This window comes from Coregonus lavaretus (assembly GCF_964263955.1).
Source record: "Coregonus lavaretus genome assembly, chromosome: 32".
NCBI classification, from domain to species: Eukaryota; Metazoa; Chordata; class Actinopteri; order Salmoniformes; family Salmonidae; genus Coregonus; species Coregonus lavaretus.
This window is the reverse complement of record NC_140019.1, coordinates 16,662,556-16,680,712: the sequence shown is the minus strand read 5'-3', so window position 1 is coordinate 16,680,712 and position 18,157 is coordinate 16,662,556. Positions and strand designations below refer to the sequence as shown.

General features: G+C 46.9%; 1 protein-coding gene across 1 annotated transcript; it reads right to left on the bottom strand.

Moving 5' to 3' along the window:
- Window positions 1-1,276: 1,276 nt before the first annotated feature.
- On the bottom strand, window positions 1,277-13,025 carry clcf1 (cardiotrophin-like cytokine factor 1). The gene is made up of 3 exons (XM_084149774.1): window positions 12,640-13,025; window positions 5,119-5,279; window positions 1,277-4,640 (listed from the first exon to the last, which is right to left on the bottom strand). The coding sequence occupies exons 1-3, from the start codon at window positions 12,650-12,652 to the stop codon at window positions 3,315-3,317; spliced, it is 1,500 nt and encodes a 499-aa protein (XP_084005900.1). The 5' UTR covers window positions 12,653-13,025; the 3' UTR covers window positions 1,277-3,314.
- Window positions 13,026-18,157: the final 5,132 nt, after the last annotated feature.

Here is an 18,157-nt window from a genome sequence, read left to right as displayed (position 1 = left end):
AATAGTTAACCAATAGCTACCCGGACTAACTATTTAGCAGTTTTATGGCTTGGCGGTAGAAGCTGTCCAGGGTCCTGTTGGTTCCAGACTTGGTGCATCGGTACCGCTTGCCATGCGGTAGCAGAGCGAACAGTCTATGACTTGGGTGGCTGGAGTCTTTGACAATTTTTAGGGCCTTCCTCTGACACCGCTTGGAATAGAGGTCCTGGACGGCAGGGAGTTTGGCCCCAGTGATGTATGCACTATCCTCTGTAGCACCTTGCGGTGATGCCAAGCAGTTGCCATACCAAGCAGTGATGCATCCAGTCAAGATGCTCTCAATGGTGCAGCTGTATAACTTTTTGAGGATCTGAGGGCCCACACCAAATCTTATCAGCCTCCTGAGGTGGAAGAGGCATTGTGGTGTCCTCTTCATGACTGTGTTGATGTGTTTGGACCATGTTAGATCCTTAGTGTTGTGGACACCGAGGATGTTGAAGCTCTCGACCCGCTCCACTACAGCCCTGTCGATGTGAATGGGGGCATGCTTGGCCCTCCGTTTCCTGTAGTCCACGATCAGCTCCTTTGTCTTGCTGACGCTGAGGGAGAGGTTGTTGTCCTGGCACCACACTGCCAGGTCTCTGACCTCCTCCCTATAGGCTGTCTCATCGTCGTCTGTGATCAGGCCTACCACCGTTGTGTCATCGGCAAACTTAATGATGGTGTTGGAGTCGTGCGCGGCCATGCATTCGTGGGTGAACAGGGAGTACAGGAGGGGACTAAGCACGCATCCCTGAGGGGCCCCCGTGAAGAAGGTCAGTGTGGTGGATGTGTTGTTGCCTACCCTCACCACCTGGGGGCGGCCCGTCAGGAAGTCCAGGATCCAGTTGCAGAGGGAGGTGTTCAGTCCCAGTGTCCTTAGCTTAGTAATTTAGCTTGGAGGGCACTATGGTGTTGAACGCTGAGCTTTAGTCAATGAACAGCATTCTCACATAGGTGTTCTTCTTGTCCAGGTGGGTGTGCAATAGAGAGGGCAATATGGAGTGCAATCGAGATAGCGTCATCTGTTGATCTGTTCCAGCGGTATGCGAATTGAAGTGGGACCAGGGTGTCTGGGATGATGGTGTGGCTGTGACCTCCAGGGGGCCCCCATTGATTTTGTTAGTATCTCTCAGTCATATCATTAACATGGCATATGCCATTGCAAAATGGGTAGAATTGCAGGAAATTAGCTGTAAAGCTGAGAGAAAAAAATATCTGCGCCATGGCATAATGAGTAGAATTGCATGACTTTTTTATGAAATATCAAACGTTTATTTCCACCCATGGCAAAACATGTAGAATTGCAAGAAATTCACTTGAAAATGTAAATCTTTCTCTCCCAAAAGGCTAGAGCCAGCCCTGTGTATGTGTATCTATGTGTTTGTGTGTGTGTGTAGTGGGTTGGGAAACGGTTGTGCACAGTGCAGGTGTGTAGCTGAGGTGAAAAGAGTGGGATCTTCATTGATCCCTTAATTTCCAGCCTGAGGAGAAACGAGAGAGAGGGGGGGAGAACGAGAGTGAGAAAATGTGAGGGAAATGGAAGAGAGAGAGAGAGAGAGAGTGAGTGAGAGAGAGAAAGAGAGAGAGCAACAGAAAGAGACAGAGGGGGTGAAGGTGGACATGTTTAAGGGTTGTGTTTGTACCTGTGTGTTTATGCTCCTAAACTTAGAGGGATATTTTTGGGAAGGCGAGATGCGTGAGATAATAGGATAGAGAGCAGAAAGGGAATAGTGAGGGATGGCGGAAGGGGGGAAATGAAAGAAAAAGAGACATCGTAAATTTAGTCAAGACAGACAAATAAAACTCTCATTCCACTCGTCTTGTTTTTGATGAATGTGAGTTGCTCTTTGTTTTAGGAAATGCACACCCTTCCACATCTTTCAATTGTACCCCTCACCCAAACCAACACAGTCAAACCCATAACGTTCAAAAACAACCTCACTCCCCAAACGACCAATAACATTCATCTCAGTACAAAAGCTCATATTTGATTCTCTTCCATCTCATTTTAGTAGACGCTCTTATCCAGAGCGACTGCATACATTATTTTTTTATACTGGCCCCCCGTGGGAATCGAACCCACAACCCTGGCGTTGCAAACGCCATGCTCCACCAACTTAGCTACATCCCTGCCGGCCATTCCCTCCCCTACCCTGGACGAATTGTGCGCCGCCCCATGGGACAGAGCCTGGACTCGAACCAGGATCTCTAGTGGCACAGCTAGCACTGCGATGCAGTGCCTTAGACCACTGCGCCACTCGGGAGACTCTCCAATATGATGTAGGACAGTATTATTCACACAAGAAAATAAATAAAACATATTGTTCAATAAATATCACAGATATAATCTAATCCTAAACTCTATACATACACACTGTTGGACATTACTGTACAGGTCCCAGACCTGCTGTAAAGACACAAGGCAGTTGATAGAAACCCCACCATGCCAAGGTTAGGGGCTTTTGTGTTGCATTTGGCTGAAACAAGCAGAGGGAAAGGCTGAGATGCCCATTCCATAGCTAAAAGTGTCAAAAACTCACTGTAAAAACAGTTGGCCAATTCACAAATTACTGGTACGCCTGGAAATGGGTCTGTACTGTGTGTGTCCGGTGGGTGTCTATGCAGGGTTTACTGTATGTGTCTGCAGATTTCTGATTACTCAGCAACCTCCACTGCCCCGTCTCCAACGGTCAGCCCCTGACTCAGACTCCCCCTTTCTCCCACTCACTCTCCTTCTACCCTCTCTCCATCCTGCCATTTCCTCTCCCTCTTCTTCTCTTTGTCTCTCTCCATTCATAACTATTTCTTCCTCCCTGGGCGAAGATTCATGTCTAGTGATTCACTGTTGTTCTGAATCAGCCCTCAGTCAATGACATGACTGTCTATCTGCTTGATCACCACCTTTATGTCCAGTATGTGAGGCGTTGCGTCCAGTAAATAAGTTCCAATGGCAGATCAATGACCTGCTATGTCATGTCATTGGTGACAGTGCTGATATTGTCCACAGACTGAGACAATTGGTCCTTTTCCATCCCCGGATGTGCCATTGTGTGCTCAGGCTGATGGCAGGCCAGAAAGCCCCTTTTCCATGGTTCAGCACTAGGTAGATATTCCAACACTGTCTGTGTGAAAATGTGTGTGTGTGTGTGTGTGTTTGTGCCGGTTCTCAGGTTCTATGTGTGGGTATGTCTCTGTTTGTGTGTGTTCTCTCAGTTTCTCAGACTGTGTGTGTGTTTGAGAGAGAGGGAGAGAGAGAGAGCGAGAGTGTGTCCTCCCTCCCTCCTCTCTGTCTGTCAGACTCGGAGTCTCTTCTTGAGGCGGTTGAAGTCCTTGGCGGAGCGCCACAGCCAGCTCTGCAGTTCCCTCAGTACCCAGAAGCCCTCCACCTTCCTGGAGAAGTCGTTGAGCGCCGGCCGCACCGCCAGCAGAGGGGAGGAGGACAGAATGGGGGGCAGAGGAGGGGGCGGCAGCAAGGGGGGACCCCTCCTCAATGACAGTGGAACTGGTTCTGACAACAGGGTGTGTCCCTCCCCCGGCCCCGTGCCAAACGGGTAGAAGAGGGAGAGGGGCGAGAGGGGGGGGGGGAATAAGGAGCGAGGGGATCGACGCTGGGGATGGAAGGATGGAGAGGAGGAGAGGAGGGATGCAGACTCTCGGATGATGTATTGTTCCTCCTCTGTCGCCCTGTTTTCTGTATCCCCCTCTCTGGCTCTGTCCTTATTTTGGGGGTGGTAGTTGAAGTTGTAGCTGTAGAGGTTGTTGTGATCGTAGTTGTTGTTGTTATTGTTGTTTAGGAGTTGTTGTTGTTGGGGGAAGGTCTGTCTGTCTGAAAAGGACAGAGTGACTCTGGCGTCAGAGTCCAGTGGACCCTGCTTCACTGTTCTCTCTCCTTCCTCTGAAACACTCAGCAGCCTCCTCCCCCATCTGTCCCTCCCTCCCCTTCTCTCCAACTCTTCCCTGTCTTCACTAGCCCCCTCCCGATCTTCTGCCTCTCTTCTCCTCCCTTTCCTCCCTCGCTCCCCTCTCTCCTCCTGCCTCGATCCCACGCTCCTAACCACAGCCCCAGTCACCTCCGCTCTCCTACCCGCTCTCCCCCTCTCTCTCTCTGTCATTTCTCTCCTGGTGCTCTCCTTTTGTCCTCTCACCGCCCCTCTGGTGGTCCCAGCACCCATCTGATCACCAAGAGGATGCCTCTTTGGCCCCGCCTCCGCCCCTGCCTTATAGAGACCCTGACTCATCAGTGGAGATGGCCTGCGTCCCATCGCCTCTCTGTCACCCCCTGTGTCTCTCTGCAGGTACTGCGCCTCGATCCCAGCAGGAGGCAGGGCATACCCCTGAGTGTTCATGAGGCTTGATATAGACCCCAGCAGACTGTCCAGGCCTGTAGAGAAGTGCAGCAGGGAGCTCTGGAGGTAGGGGCAGAGGGTGGAGCGGGCCAGCTCCCTCACCGCCCCCAGCAGGACAGAGTAGGCCCTCTGGTTCTGGGCCAGCCTGGCACGGTTCTCCAGGCCCCGCCACAGCTCCAGACGGGTGGCCGCGCTGGGCAGGGATAGTGTCGTGCTGTTGGGCCGTGGAGGGGAGAAGTCTGGATCACTGAACGGAGGGCCCAGGTAGGATAGCTGAGGGAGGGAAGAGGGGATAGGATGGGGAACAGAGGGAGGAGATGGAGGAAGAGAAGGAATATTTAATCCAACATGTGCAATCAGACATTACATTTACATTTTAGTCATTTAGCAGACGCTCTTATCCAGAGCGACTTACAGTTAGCACATACATTATTTTATCGAACCCACAACCCTGGCGTTGCAAACGCCATGCTCTACCAACTGAGCTACATCCCCTGCCGGCCATTCCCTCCCCTACCCTGGACGACGCTGACATGGATTGGTTGTGCTCAGACACAAGCCTGGGTGCCAGCCTGTTTCTGTGTTAGCAAACTCCCCATAGCAAAGACCAAGGGGTTGGCTGGAGCAGAAACAGACTGGAACCAGGCTTCTCAAATATGTGGTGAATTCAAACACTTTTGGAAAGAAACATTGACATGCTCCAACATAAATGTGCGTCAACACAGTATCTATATAACAGTACAGTACTCACATAGGTGTCCTTTATCTCTCTCAGCTGATGCTCCAGGTACTTGGTCAACTCATACGTCCTCTCAATCGAAGTCCTCTCATTGGACAGGCTGAGGGAGGGCTCTGGGACCTGGACCGATGCTACGGCTGCAGCCAATAGCAGTGTGAGCTGGATGTGATGGACTGGGGAAGAATACAATCAAAGGAGATCAGTATTTGTTGAAGATTCAAACCACACAAGGCTGTTTATTTGTCTCTATGGTGATGGTCTTGTCTGAATATATTGGCAAATCTAAGTAATCTAACTGCCAATAATACTTTTCAGTTTCAATCAAATTTTAGAGGTTCTGGCTGTCAAATGTTTTCTTTGGTATCAAATAAAACTTCACTCAAAGCATCAAACAGTCAGACGAATGGTCTCACTGTTCAATCTACTCCTTACACACACTAACACTCACATGCACACACACACAAGCATGCATGGCACGCAGGCAGGCGCGCGCACACTCACACCCACACACACACACACACACAGCAGAGATATAAAAGTATCTGGCTTACTTTATTATCATCAACATTGTGTGTCCAGTACGTATGTTTATTTGTGTGCATTTGTTTGGAATGCATGCCTTTGTCTCTTATTTGCCTTAATTTGCTTGTGTTTACGTTGGTGTTGTATAAGTGTTTATGTTGGTATGTGAGTGCTTGTAGATTTGCATACGTATATGTGCATGATTTTGTTGTTTGTATTTGAAATGCTATGCATTAGTGGTGTGCATGTGTGTGTTTAAGGTTAAACGTGTGTGCCTGTTTACATGAGTGCATGCATACGTTATGCGCGTGTGTGCGTAGTTGGAGGTGACCAAGGGGGGCTAATGTGCGGACCCTTTTAAGGCCCTCTCTTCCAGCTTCACACAGGGAAAATTGTGGCCAAATGATCTATGTCAATGGTAGAGAGCTCAGTGCCTGTCCACTTCCCTGTCCCTTAGGCCCACTGAGAGACACAGAACACACAGAGAACTCTTCCCCTGTCTGTCTGTCCCCCAGGACTCAGCTGTCATAACCTCCCAAACGCTCTCCTTTTATGCATCCTTTAATCTCCCCCCCCCTCTCCATCTTGTTGCCACACACATCTGTTCTCTCTCGCTTATTCACTTTTGCCCTTTGCTTTCCAAGAACCTTTTCATCCTCCCTATATTGTCTCTTTTCCCTTCCTCCACCATGCATGTATTCTTCATGGTCCCTGTCTCGCTCTGTCTTCCAGGCTGACAGGCAGACAGACAGACAGCAGGGCATGGGTCTGTGTAATTATGAATCTTAAACATGCTGCTGTTCAACAGGTGTGCATTATGTTCTGTACAGGGTGTGACCATCTCTTTGTTCCCCCATCCATCCATCCCCCTTCTCGCTCTGTCTATCCAATCCATCTCGATCTCCTTCTATCTCTCTTTCAAACCGTCTTCCACTTATTCTCGCATGTCTTTCTTAATCCTGCAATCTCCCTCTGTTTCTCATTTCCTCTCTGTCCCTCCATCTATTTGTAGAAAGTCTTCAGGTCCTTGATTGTTTTCTCCATTTCTTCTCTTCTCTTCTCCTTTACCCCCTCTCTTTCTTCTCCTCTTTAGAAGTATTCTGGTTTTTGCCCCAGGCCAAAATGTCAGCAGCTTATTAACCCCGATTAGTGCTCTCTCTCATTCTATCACTCCCTCATTCTTCCCTCCATCAGTTTGCCCCCGGGCAGTGAAATACTTAAGTGGAGCTTTTGAACAACTCACAAACAATTATGCGGACACCTTGTTCTGCTCAGAACTAACAAAACATGTCAGGACTTAAAACAGTCAACACTTTTTTCCACTATAGAACACATTTCTTAACGTCATTAATTTCAACATATTACTCCTTAACACACCTCAACACCTTTCATCTGAATCAGTTTAACAGTTACAGCAAAACATGTCAACTCCTTTCAATCACAAAACCTCAACACCTGACACACCTTAATATTTAGAACGAATCGCAACAGCTCAACAACTCTCCCTTGGAACATAGAGGAATACTGTAGGGAAATAGGTCAAACAACTGAGGATACCGTTTCTACAGAAAATAACTAATCTAGGTAACTTCCTAACACACAGCCGGAACACTTCACATTGCATGTGTTTTAATGCAAAACACAAGGCAGTCTGGCAGAATGCCGTTTTGATGCACAAGCGTCTTCTGTAGAATGAGACAGTTTTACTACGGATGGTAAAGGTTATGATAACGTAAAGCCCAAGCCCTCAGTCTTCTGTGCAGGGAGCGGGGAGCAGTACCTGGCACTAACAACCAACTCCACAGGCCAGGTTGAAGCCAGAACATTCTCACAGGCATGATCAGATTACAACAACAGAGGTTCCATGACCTGTCTGTGTGTGTGTGTGTGTGTGTGTGTGTGTGTGTGTGTGTGTGTGTGTGTGTGTGTGTGTGTGTGTGTGTGTGTGTGTGTGTGTGTGTGTGTGTGTGTGTGTGTGTGTGTGTGCCTATACACACAGTTCTCCATTCTCTAAACCATGTTCGATTATTTATCTTAATCTATGGTTTGATTGCAGATGTAAAACTTTGCACATTCTTATGGATGCCAGCTATAGGATAAAATGTATGGGGCTTGATTTGAGGTTAAGGGTTAAGGAGTCTGGGGTCGGTCGGGATTGAACATTGGGGTTAGGGTTCAAAGTTTAATGTCAGGGCACGGGCTGGTCTCAGGGCTGGGTTACAGATCCTACAGACTACAGAAGACTTGCTATCAGCTACAGTCAGGTCCACAATTATTTTCACCCTTGATAAAGATGAGCAAAAAAGACTGTATAAAATAAATGATATAAATACTGTGCTATGTTGTATGCTAAGTGGGATTTTTATTTTATACAATTGCTCAGAGAAGTAATAAAACAAATCTAAAAAAAATAAGGTTCGAAATGATTGGCAGCCCGGTTTTCAATACTCCAACAGCCTCCCCTTGTGAGGATAATGACAATGAGGCTTTTTCTAAAGCGTTTTATGAGTTGGAGAACACATTGGGAGGGATCTTAGACCATTCCTCCATACAGAATCTTTTCAGATCCTTGATATTCCTCGTCTGTGCTTATGGACTGCCCTCTTAAATTCAAACCACAGGTTTTCAATGGGGTACAAGTCCGGAGACTGAGATGGCCATTGCAAAATGTTGATTTTGTGGTCAATTAACCATTTATTTGTGTATTTTGATGTGTGTTTGGGGTTATTGTCTTGCTGGAAGATCCACTTGTGTCCAAGTTTCCACCTCCTGGCAGAGGCAGCCAGGTTTTGGGCTAAAATGTCCTGGTACTTGGTAAAGTTGATGATGACGTTGACCTTATTAACAAGGGCCCCAGGACCAGTGGAAGCAAAATAGTCCCGTAACCTCAAACATCCAGTACCATATTTTAAGGAAGGTATGAGCTACTATTCTTCATATGCTTCTGTTTTTCAACACCACTGGTGTGCTTGGCCAAAGAGCTCTATTTTCATGTCATCTGACCATAACCCTGCTCGGAGTTTGCTAAACGGCATTAGCACTTGGATTGGAAGTGGTGCTATATTCTATATTCTACATTCTATTCTATCCATCCTGAAATCCAGATCATTTTATTTCACCATAAAGTAAGGCGGCTTTGTGCACACACACACACACTCACACCCACATGGGTGCGCATGCACACACTTGTACCCTGGCTGGCTGGACAGTAACATGCATATAGGCCGCAGGGAGGGAGGGGTAGGGGAGCCAGGGTCAGGGTCGATGTTGTGTGCCTGTGTACAGTTAGAGCACAGATTTATGTGCAGTCTGTACTCAATCAAACGTGCATTCCTTCACTAACTCTACACACACACACACGCACACACACACAAGAACCATCGCACCAATCTTTTGAAACACACATACATGTGCTTGGGCATATGTACACACACACACACACACACTCTCTCTCCCCATCTCTTATCCCTGGAGATATCTTCTTGGAGTTCATATTGAAATTCAAATTGATCTACTTGGCATGGAATGGAGCCTGGATTGCCAAAGAACATCAATGACAGAAAACCAAAGGGGAAATAGAGAGGCATAAAAACATACAATACCACTTTATGATTACAACGAAACCCTCTGTGCTATTCCAACAAACTCTACGTTCTCTTTTTAATATTGTATTCCTCTCTCTATGATTTAATTATCTTCCTCTCCCCATTTGTTTATTCCCTCTCCTTACCAGAGAAATCTGTCTTTAATTATTTTTTACTTTCTGTTGATTTTATTACACACTTTGTTCTCAGTTTTCCATCCACCGCTAATGATCAATATTAGCTTTCTCCATGTCTCTTTCTTTCTCTCCTTCAATGTTCACTTTTTGGTCTCTCTTCCTTTCTCTAATTAGCTCACCTCATCCCCTCCATCTACCTCTTTCCATTCTTCCTTCCTTTTTTCAGACATTCAGATGTAGGTTTCTAATTTACCTCCCCCTGCTCTGCCTAACTCCCCATCCAAACCCCTGGGTTACACTTAAAAAATAAATATGCAACAACAAAAAAAACAAGAGCCTTCCATTCAATTTATCCGGTCTGTCTCTGCTTTAGAAAACAAATTGAGAAGGAGAGAGGGAGAGAAAGGGGGAGAAAGTGAGAGAGACAGACATAAAGAGAGGGAGGTAGAGAGAAACACAGAGAGGAGGAGATGGAGTAAAGGACTTGGATGAGAGAGAGAGAGAGAGAGAGAGAGAGAGAGAGAGAGAGAGAGAGAGAGAGAGAGAGAGAGAGAGAGAGAGAGAGAGAGAGAGAGAGAGAGAGAGATGAAGCGAGGGGCCATGTTAATTTGGGAAAAATGTAAACAGCATGTGTAACTGTTCAAAGCGTGACCAACTAATTTTGTATCATTCCCCCTCTTACTAACTCCTGTCAATAGGGAATATGTATTGCATGAATCCTGCACCACCACTTTCTCAATCTCTTTCTCTCACTCTTTCTACCCCTGTCTGTCTCTCCCTCTCACACACAAAGAGTCAAGGATGGGGCTGAGCAAAGGATGTGATGTGGTCAAATCGCTTTTTCTTTACTTTCTCCTGTATTGTCTCTCTGCTCTAGATCCAGGCGTGGGTTTGAACCCTTGAACAGAGTGGATGTGCTCTGGTTTCCGCATGGACACAAACACTTATCTAAAACACACCGACACTAATTCAGCCTTCACAGCCATAACATGTGTCAGAGAGAAAAACACACACACACACACACAGAGACAGACAGACAGAGGTCAAAGGCAATATGGTCTGTCTGTTTGAACTTGTGGTCTATATTCTTTGTTTGCTCAGATCTGGGACAACTTGAGGTCATTTCAAGTGCTTTAGTTCTATAAGTGATATTGTATAATTTGTATGGGAGGGGGGTTGTTGTTTAACCTTATTACTTTATTGAAGACCACCTGAACGTGTGGGAGAGAGGAGGAACAAAGATAGTGGGAGGAAAGAGAGGCAGGGAGAGAGAGAGGGGAGGGGGGGGGGGGGGGGGGTGGGGGGGGGGGGGGAGAGAGGGGGGAGAGGGGGGGGGGGAGGGGGGGGGGAGAGGGGGGGGGGGGGAGAGGGGGGAGAGAGGAGGAACAAAGATAGTGGGAGGAAAGAGAGGCAGGGAGAGAGAGAGGGGAGAGAGGGGGGGGGGGGGAGGGGGGGGGAGAGAGAGGAGGAGGAACAAAGATAGTGGGAGGAAAGAGAGGCAGGGAGAGAGAGAGGGGAGAGAGGGGGGGGGGGAGAGGGGGAGGGGGAGAGAGGAGGAACAAAGATAGTGGGAGGAAAGAGAGGCAGGGAGAGAGAGAGGGGAGAGAGGGGGGGGGGGAGAGGGGGAGGGGGGAGAGAGGAGGAACAAAGATAGTGGGAGGAAAGAGAGGCAGGGAGAGAGAGAGGGGAGAGAGGGGGGGGGGGAGGGGGGGAGAGAGAGGGGAGAGAGAGAGAGAGGGGAGAGAGGGGGGGGGGGGAGGGGGGGGGGGAGGGGGGGGGGAGAGGGGGGGAGAGAGGAGGAACAAAGATAGTGGGAGGAAAGAGAGGCAGGAGAGAGAGAGGGGAGAGAGGGGGGGAGAGAGAGGGGAGAGAGAGGGGAGGGGGGGGGGGGGAGAGGGGGGGGGGGGGGAGAGAGGGGGGAGAGAGGAGGAACAAAGATAGTGGAGGAAAGAGAGGCAGGGAGAGAGAGAGGGGAGAGAGGGGGGGGGGAGAGGGGGAGGGGGGAGAGAGAGGGGAGAGAGGGGGGGGGGAGAGGGGGAGGGGGGAGAGAGAGAGGGGAGAGGGGGGGGGAGAGGGGGGAGAGAGAGAGAGAGGGGAGAGAGAGAGGGGAGAGAGAGGGGAGAGAGAGAGAGAGGGGACAGAGAGAGGGAGAGAGGGGGGGAGAGGGGGGAGAGAGAGAGAGAGGGGACAGAGAGAGGGAGAGAGGGGGGGGAGAGGGGGGAGAGAGAGAGAGAGGGGAGAGAGAGAGAGGGAGAGAGGGGGGGGGGAGAGAGAGGGGGGAGAGAGAGAGAGAGGGGAGAGAGAGAGAGGGGAGAGAGGGGGGGGGAGAGGGGGGAGAGAGAGAGAGAGGGAGAGAGAGAGAGAGAGAGGAAATCTTCATCCTATTATTCTTTTGTTTTAAGGCTTATAGCATCATTTCGTCACACAATGTTTAACCTCCCTCTTTTAACCCCAATTCACAGACATGGAACAGCAGCCACATAGGCTGTCCCAAGGGGTAGGTGTGTGTGTGTTCTCACACCCTGACTAACGTGAATCATGTACATTCTCATATCAGTGACAGCTAACTAGACAAGGGCTTTAGCTACCTCTTGCACCTCTCAACCAAAGCCATTTTTTACAATGAAGGAAACTTCCCTTTCACACACACACTAGTGGTAATTTAAAAAACATTTGTCATTTCTAAGCTTGTGAAAACTTACATTCAGATCAAATTGCCTCCTCAATGTCCTACACTGCAAATCCCTTTAATATAACAGGGAAGTTCTCAAAGCGATTTTTGTTATAACATTTGATCTCAGTATTTGTTCATATTTTGAGTATCAATATATATTATATCTGCAGACAAAAGTTCAACTGCTCTGTTTCTTCTGTATTCTCAGATAAATGTGTTTTATGTATTTGTTATCTTTTTATGTTATTACAATTGGGGAGGGATTTCTGCTATTATCTGAAAATATTCAGGATTCATATATCCATTGAAATTTACTTTGAAATTTGAGAAAAGTGGTAGAGAAAACTAAATGCAAATTCACCTTGGTCATCATCATATTATTATGCAAAATATACAACGAACTGGGAACTCCTACTGTGGATAATCTCAAAAGTATCAAATAACAGAAATACCACAAGTGTGTTTTGTAACATTTTCATTTGTAAAAGCTATCGGTTCATAGTAACAATCGTTATTATCTTAATCATATGAATCATCATTATAATAAATAAACACACATTTATAAGCCTGTTATTGTGGGAGATATTAAGCTTTGATCATTTTTACTGGGACTTACCTCCAAAATGCATTTTTTATTTTGGCAAATTACTTTATTTCCTTTCAGTGCACAATGATTAAATCAGCAAGGCTTTATCCAAAGACAACTTGCCAAAATGCGTAATGATGAATTCGTATCCTCTTTTGTTAGTTTAACCTATTCAACTTTAATTTCTTCTGGATTAGTCCAATTTAAAATATATTATCTTGAAAAAAATTCATTTCTGAATCCTACGTCCATGGAACTCAGACTTTCTCTAATGAAAAATGTGTTAGTTGATAAAGAAATATCGATAAAACCGAATTCCATCGGTGGGTCCCTGTCTATCCAAGCCGAGGTGTGCGCATCAAATCCGCCTGGCTGACGTTGACGGTCCGTAGACTTGACGGGCATATGGTTTGTGTGACAGACTGACGGCGGAGGGTTTTTGTAAGGAGGGAGAAAGTTTTTTGCCCCCCTCCTTTCCTCCTCCCATCTCTCTCTTCCTTTATTTCGTTATCCTCCTGGTGATTCACCAAAGTTGACGCATAAACTAAACTTGAAGGAGCCACACCAGCTAGCACATAACGTTCTGAGAACCATGTTTCTTAGAGCTTGGTGAGAGTGGTTGTCCTATGGTTATTTTGCATACAACCTTCCCACAACTTTCTGGGAGCGCCGCAGGATACCCAGCTAGCACATAACGTTCTGAGAACCATATTTTTCTTAGGTGGGAATTTCAGTACTTCCGCATAATGTTTCCTACAGGTTTCCTCATGGTTCAATTCAGTGCTTGACTTAGGCAGGAGCTCACTGGAGCTGAGTACCGGCACCTCAAATGTTCTACTGCTTGAGCTCTTGTTCCTTATAGAATATTAGCTCCAAAGTATTGTGGAGCTCCTGCATCTAGATATAAACAGTACCAGCACCCAAAATGAGTACTGGCACATATTTCAGTCTAAGTCAAGCAGTCAAGCACCGGTTCTATTTAAAGTAATGTTCACAACAATGTTCTTCTGTGGGAATTTCAGTACTTCAGCATAACATTTTCTACAGGTTTCCTCGTGGTTCTATTTTAAAGTAATGTTCTCAGAACATTAAGAAAACTTTCCATAAAAATCACAAGAAAACATTACTAACGTTCTAAGAACGTTCTAAGAATGTTATTCAAAAACATATATATTCCGTTCTCAGCATCAACAAAACTCTATCCTCCATCTTGTTAAAGGGAAGACTGCAGAATTAGGTTGCTGTTAAACATTCTGATTGGTTTCCTCCTTCCAACTAAAAGTCCCAATCCCACATATTACTTTACATTTGTATTTTGGGGCAAAGTTTATATTTTATCCGAATTTGACCAAAGTCATGTCGGAAAAGCGTTCGGAAAAGTGACGTCAAGAGAAGAACACAGAGTGAACACAGCAGGAGTGAAGTCACTGTCCACATAAGACGGTAAAGACACACATCATACCAAGTCCACATTGTTTTAGAAAAAAATATTTAGCCTCTGAATAACCCAATTTATCATCTGACCATATCCTGTGATTTTTGTATTATGTATCAGATGATTATATATTTGTTTAATACACTTATACAGCGCGCAGGTTTTTAGCATAGTCCCTTTTACACCTATTAACTAACCACTAGCAGCCTTTAAACACATAACTTATTGGCAGTTCAGCACTTCTCGTCAGCACCAAATCATGATAAACCTTTACCATCATAGTAGACATTGAACGTCTAGAACCAAACTGGCTAAAACTCTGTTGTTGGCCGATGGTGGCTATAGCTAGCCACATGCTAACGTTACTAACATTACCAGGTATAATGGCTAACACAAACATTGGCTACCACAATATCCTTCAAGTTTGGCTACCACAATATCCTTCAAGTTATATTGGCCAATAAATATCAAGCAATTTAGCAAAAATAAAGACATACCTTGAAATAAACAATGACATTAATCCGCTAAGTTTTTTGACCATTCATTTCTGCAAAACATGCAGTGTTGATGGAGTTGTTGTAGCTTGCTTGCTAGCTAGCTCATTCCATCCCCAAACACTATGCTAGATCTGAGTGGTCCAGTTAATTTTGCATGGCCCGGTGCACTTAGATAGCTGGCTATCTTTGTTTTTTTTTATCACCTACTAGCAACATAACATGACATAACTCTTTGGGCACTTTAGTACCTACTTACCCGATTGGCCTCCATCCCCGAAGCCACCAGCAGGCTGTTCCTTTCTTGACATCAATGCCGCAGTGGATTGTTGGTATAGGAGTTTTTCATAAATGTAATTAAAATTGCGAAAATAGAATTGTATAATTTAAAATATACACTTTTGCATTAAGACCATTCAGATGGAATATAATCAATCTACATTGTTAGATTTGTGGAATATATATCGCGCAACCTTTCCTTTAAGTGTGATCAGGTGTGTTGGCTGCACCCATTAATTGGCCACACCTGATCTTAATGAGTGCTTGTTTCCTTTGAAATTGAGTCTGTTTGAATATACTAAAATGAACAACTTTGTATGAGTAACAAAAAAAATGGCATGCTAGCTCCATCCTGGTGGAGTGGACTAATTCCATGAATAGACAACAGAAGTTTATAGGTTCAAATCTCACTGATGCCGTGCCACAATAAAAAAAATTAATGTGTTTGCCTGATTAATGCCCAAGCAAATGAATTTCCATGTGTCCTGTCTGTTTGGTGTTCAAAACAGTTAACCCAAACTAAGCTAGCAGTGTTATTGAAACATGTTCTCTTCAAATAACCTATAACTTCCATTCTCAGAACATTAATAAGAACTCCCAGGAAAACTTTAAGGGAACCATAGTAAAACGTTCTCAGAACATCCTTGCAACCAGAACAGGCGACATTTTCACTTCTATTCTAAGAATATTTTAAAAAACATTCAGTTTTACGGGTCAGCAAACTTGTGGCTTCGTTCCCAGAACCAATGTGAAACCAACAACGTATGTTCCTACAACTTCCAAGGAACCATATGTGCTAGCTGGGATGACTGGAACTTGTCACAACTAATTTATATCTCTCAGTGATTCTTCCTTTTCATCAAACATATACTTATTTCATTCTTTTGATGTTTCATCAGGAGATTTGCAGGCCTACATGTTATGTCAATGTAATATACCTCAGCGAATTAAAACAGCCTACTTGAATTGAAGTTAAGTGAATAGGGTCTATGAATAGAGCGTGATGTCTGTGTGTGGTCACTGTGTATTTAGGTGTGTGTGTGTGTGTATTAGCCTATGTGAATGTTTGCCTGCTCCACTCCTAATTTTCTCCTTTGTGTTATATTCATTCATTTGGCATTAGTTTTATTGACAGTTAGATTAGTCTGATCTCCTTCTCTCACCTCCACCTGTCATTCAACGTGTGCCCTTGAGAGAGAGAGAGAGAGAGAGAGAGAGAGAGAGAGAGAGAGAGAGAGAGGGAATGATAGAGACCAATGTTAAATCTAACAATTTCAAAACTAATATTTCATTATTATCAAAACATTGATATGTGTCTGCTCATAGTAGTCATATAACATAGTATGTTGATATTGGATTTACAAAGGTTTTACAGGATTTTAGTAACTTATTAGTGTAATTCCTTTGCCAAAGTGGTACAGTAGGCTATTTGGGATGGGTCCAATTATTTATATATACTCTTGATGACCGATAGGGGGCGCTATGTTGAAGCCACCGTGCCTCCATCTTGGCACGGTCAAGATGCCCCTACCCTTACCCTTACCCTAACCCTTACCTAACCCTAACCCTAACCATTTTACATGTCAATGGGTAGGGATGTCCCAAAGAACCCGGATAGCACGGACCATCTTGGCACTCCACACCATTGTAAAAAATATTTTGGAAGCTATAGAAATGCATTTGTTAATGTCTATATTCATTTTTGCCACATTTATTCTATTAAAAACACCTTTATGCATACTCTTTAATTATCAAATCAAATCAAATTTGATTTGCCACATGCGCCGAATACAACAGGTGTAGACATTACAGTGAAATGCTTACTTACAAGCCCTTAACCAACAATGCTAGAAAAAAAAGTGTTAAGTAAAAAATTGATAAGTGAAAAATAGCAAATAATTAAAGAGCATCAGTAAAATAAAATAACAGTAGGGAGGCTATATACAGGGGATACCGGTACAGAGTCAATGTGCGGGGGCACCGGTTAGTCGAGGTAATTGAGGTAATATTGTCACGCCCTGGCTCTGGGGACTCTTGTATGTTGAGCCAGGGTGTTAGTTTCTTTGTGTAGTGTCTAGTTTTCCTTTTCTATGTTCCGTGTTGGTTTGTGTTGTTAACCGAGGACTTCACGTTTCGTTTGGTTGTTTTGTATTTTGTATCGTGTTGCGAGTACACTATTAATAAGATGTACGCATATCACGCTGCGCCTTGGTCCAATCATTATGACGATCATGACAGAAGATCCCACCAATACCGCACCAAGCCTATGGTGCGCGTCGCCAGCCCGGCCCGGCCTGTTCCTGCTCCCCGCACCAAGCCTATGGTGCGCGTCGCCAGCCCGGCCCGGCCTGTTCCTGCTCCCCGCACCAAGCCTATGGTGCGCGTCGCCGGCCCGGCCTGTTCCTGCTCCCCGCACCAAGCCTTTGGTGCGCGTCGCCAGCCCGGCCCGGCCTGTTCCTGCCCCTCGCACCAAGCCAATGGTGCGCGTCGCCAGCCCGGCCCGGCCTGTTCCTGCCCCTCGCACCAAGCCAATGGTGCGCGTCGCCAGCCCGGCCCGGCCTGTTCCTGCCCCTCGCACCAAGCCAATGGTGCGCGTCGCCAGCCCGGTCCGGCCTGTTCCTGCTCCCCACACCAAGCCTGTGGTGCGCGTCGCCAGCCCGGCCTGTTCCTGCCCCTCGCACCAAGCCTATGGTGTGCGTCGCCAGCCCGGCCCGGCCTGTTTCTGCTCCCCGCACCAAGCCTATGGTGTGCGTCGCCAGCCCGGCCCGGCCTGTTCCTGCTCCCCGCACCAAGCCTATGGTGCGCGTCGCCAGCCCGGCCCGACCTGTTCCTGCTCCCCGCACCAAGCCTGTGGTGCGCGTCGCCAGCCCGGCCCGGCCTGTTCCTGCTCCCCGCACCAAGCCTGTGGTGCGCGTCGCCAGCCCGGCCCGGCCTGTTCCTGCCCCTCGCACCAAGCCAATGGTGCGCGTCGCCAGCCCAGCCCGGCCTGTTTCTGCTCCCCGCACCAAGCCTGTGGTGCGCGTCGCCAGCCCGGCCCGGCCTGTTCCTGCTCCCCGCACCAAGCCTATGGTGCGCGTCGCCAGCCCGGCCCGGCCTGTTCCTGCTCCCCGCACCAAGCCAGTGGTGCGCTTCGTCAGCCCGGTCCATTCCTGCTCCCCGCACCAAGCCAATGGTGCGCGTCGTCAGCCCGGTCCGGCCTGTTCCTGCTCCCCGCACCAAGCCAGTGGTGCGCTTCGTCAGCCTGGTCCGGCCCGTCCCTGCTCCCCGCACCAAGCCAATGGTGCGAGTCGTCAGCCCGGTCCGGCCCATTCCTGCTCCCCGCACCAAGCCTGTGGTGCGC

Bases quoted from the DNA above. Each gene is read 5' to 3' on its own strand.
- clcf1 (XM_084149774.1), bottom strand. The intron at 4,641-5,118 runs GTGAGTACTGTA...TCCCTCCCTCAG, and splicing joins GAGAGATAAAGGACACCTAT to CTATCCTACCTGGGCCCTCC.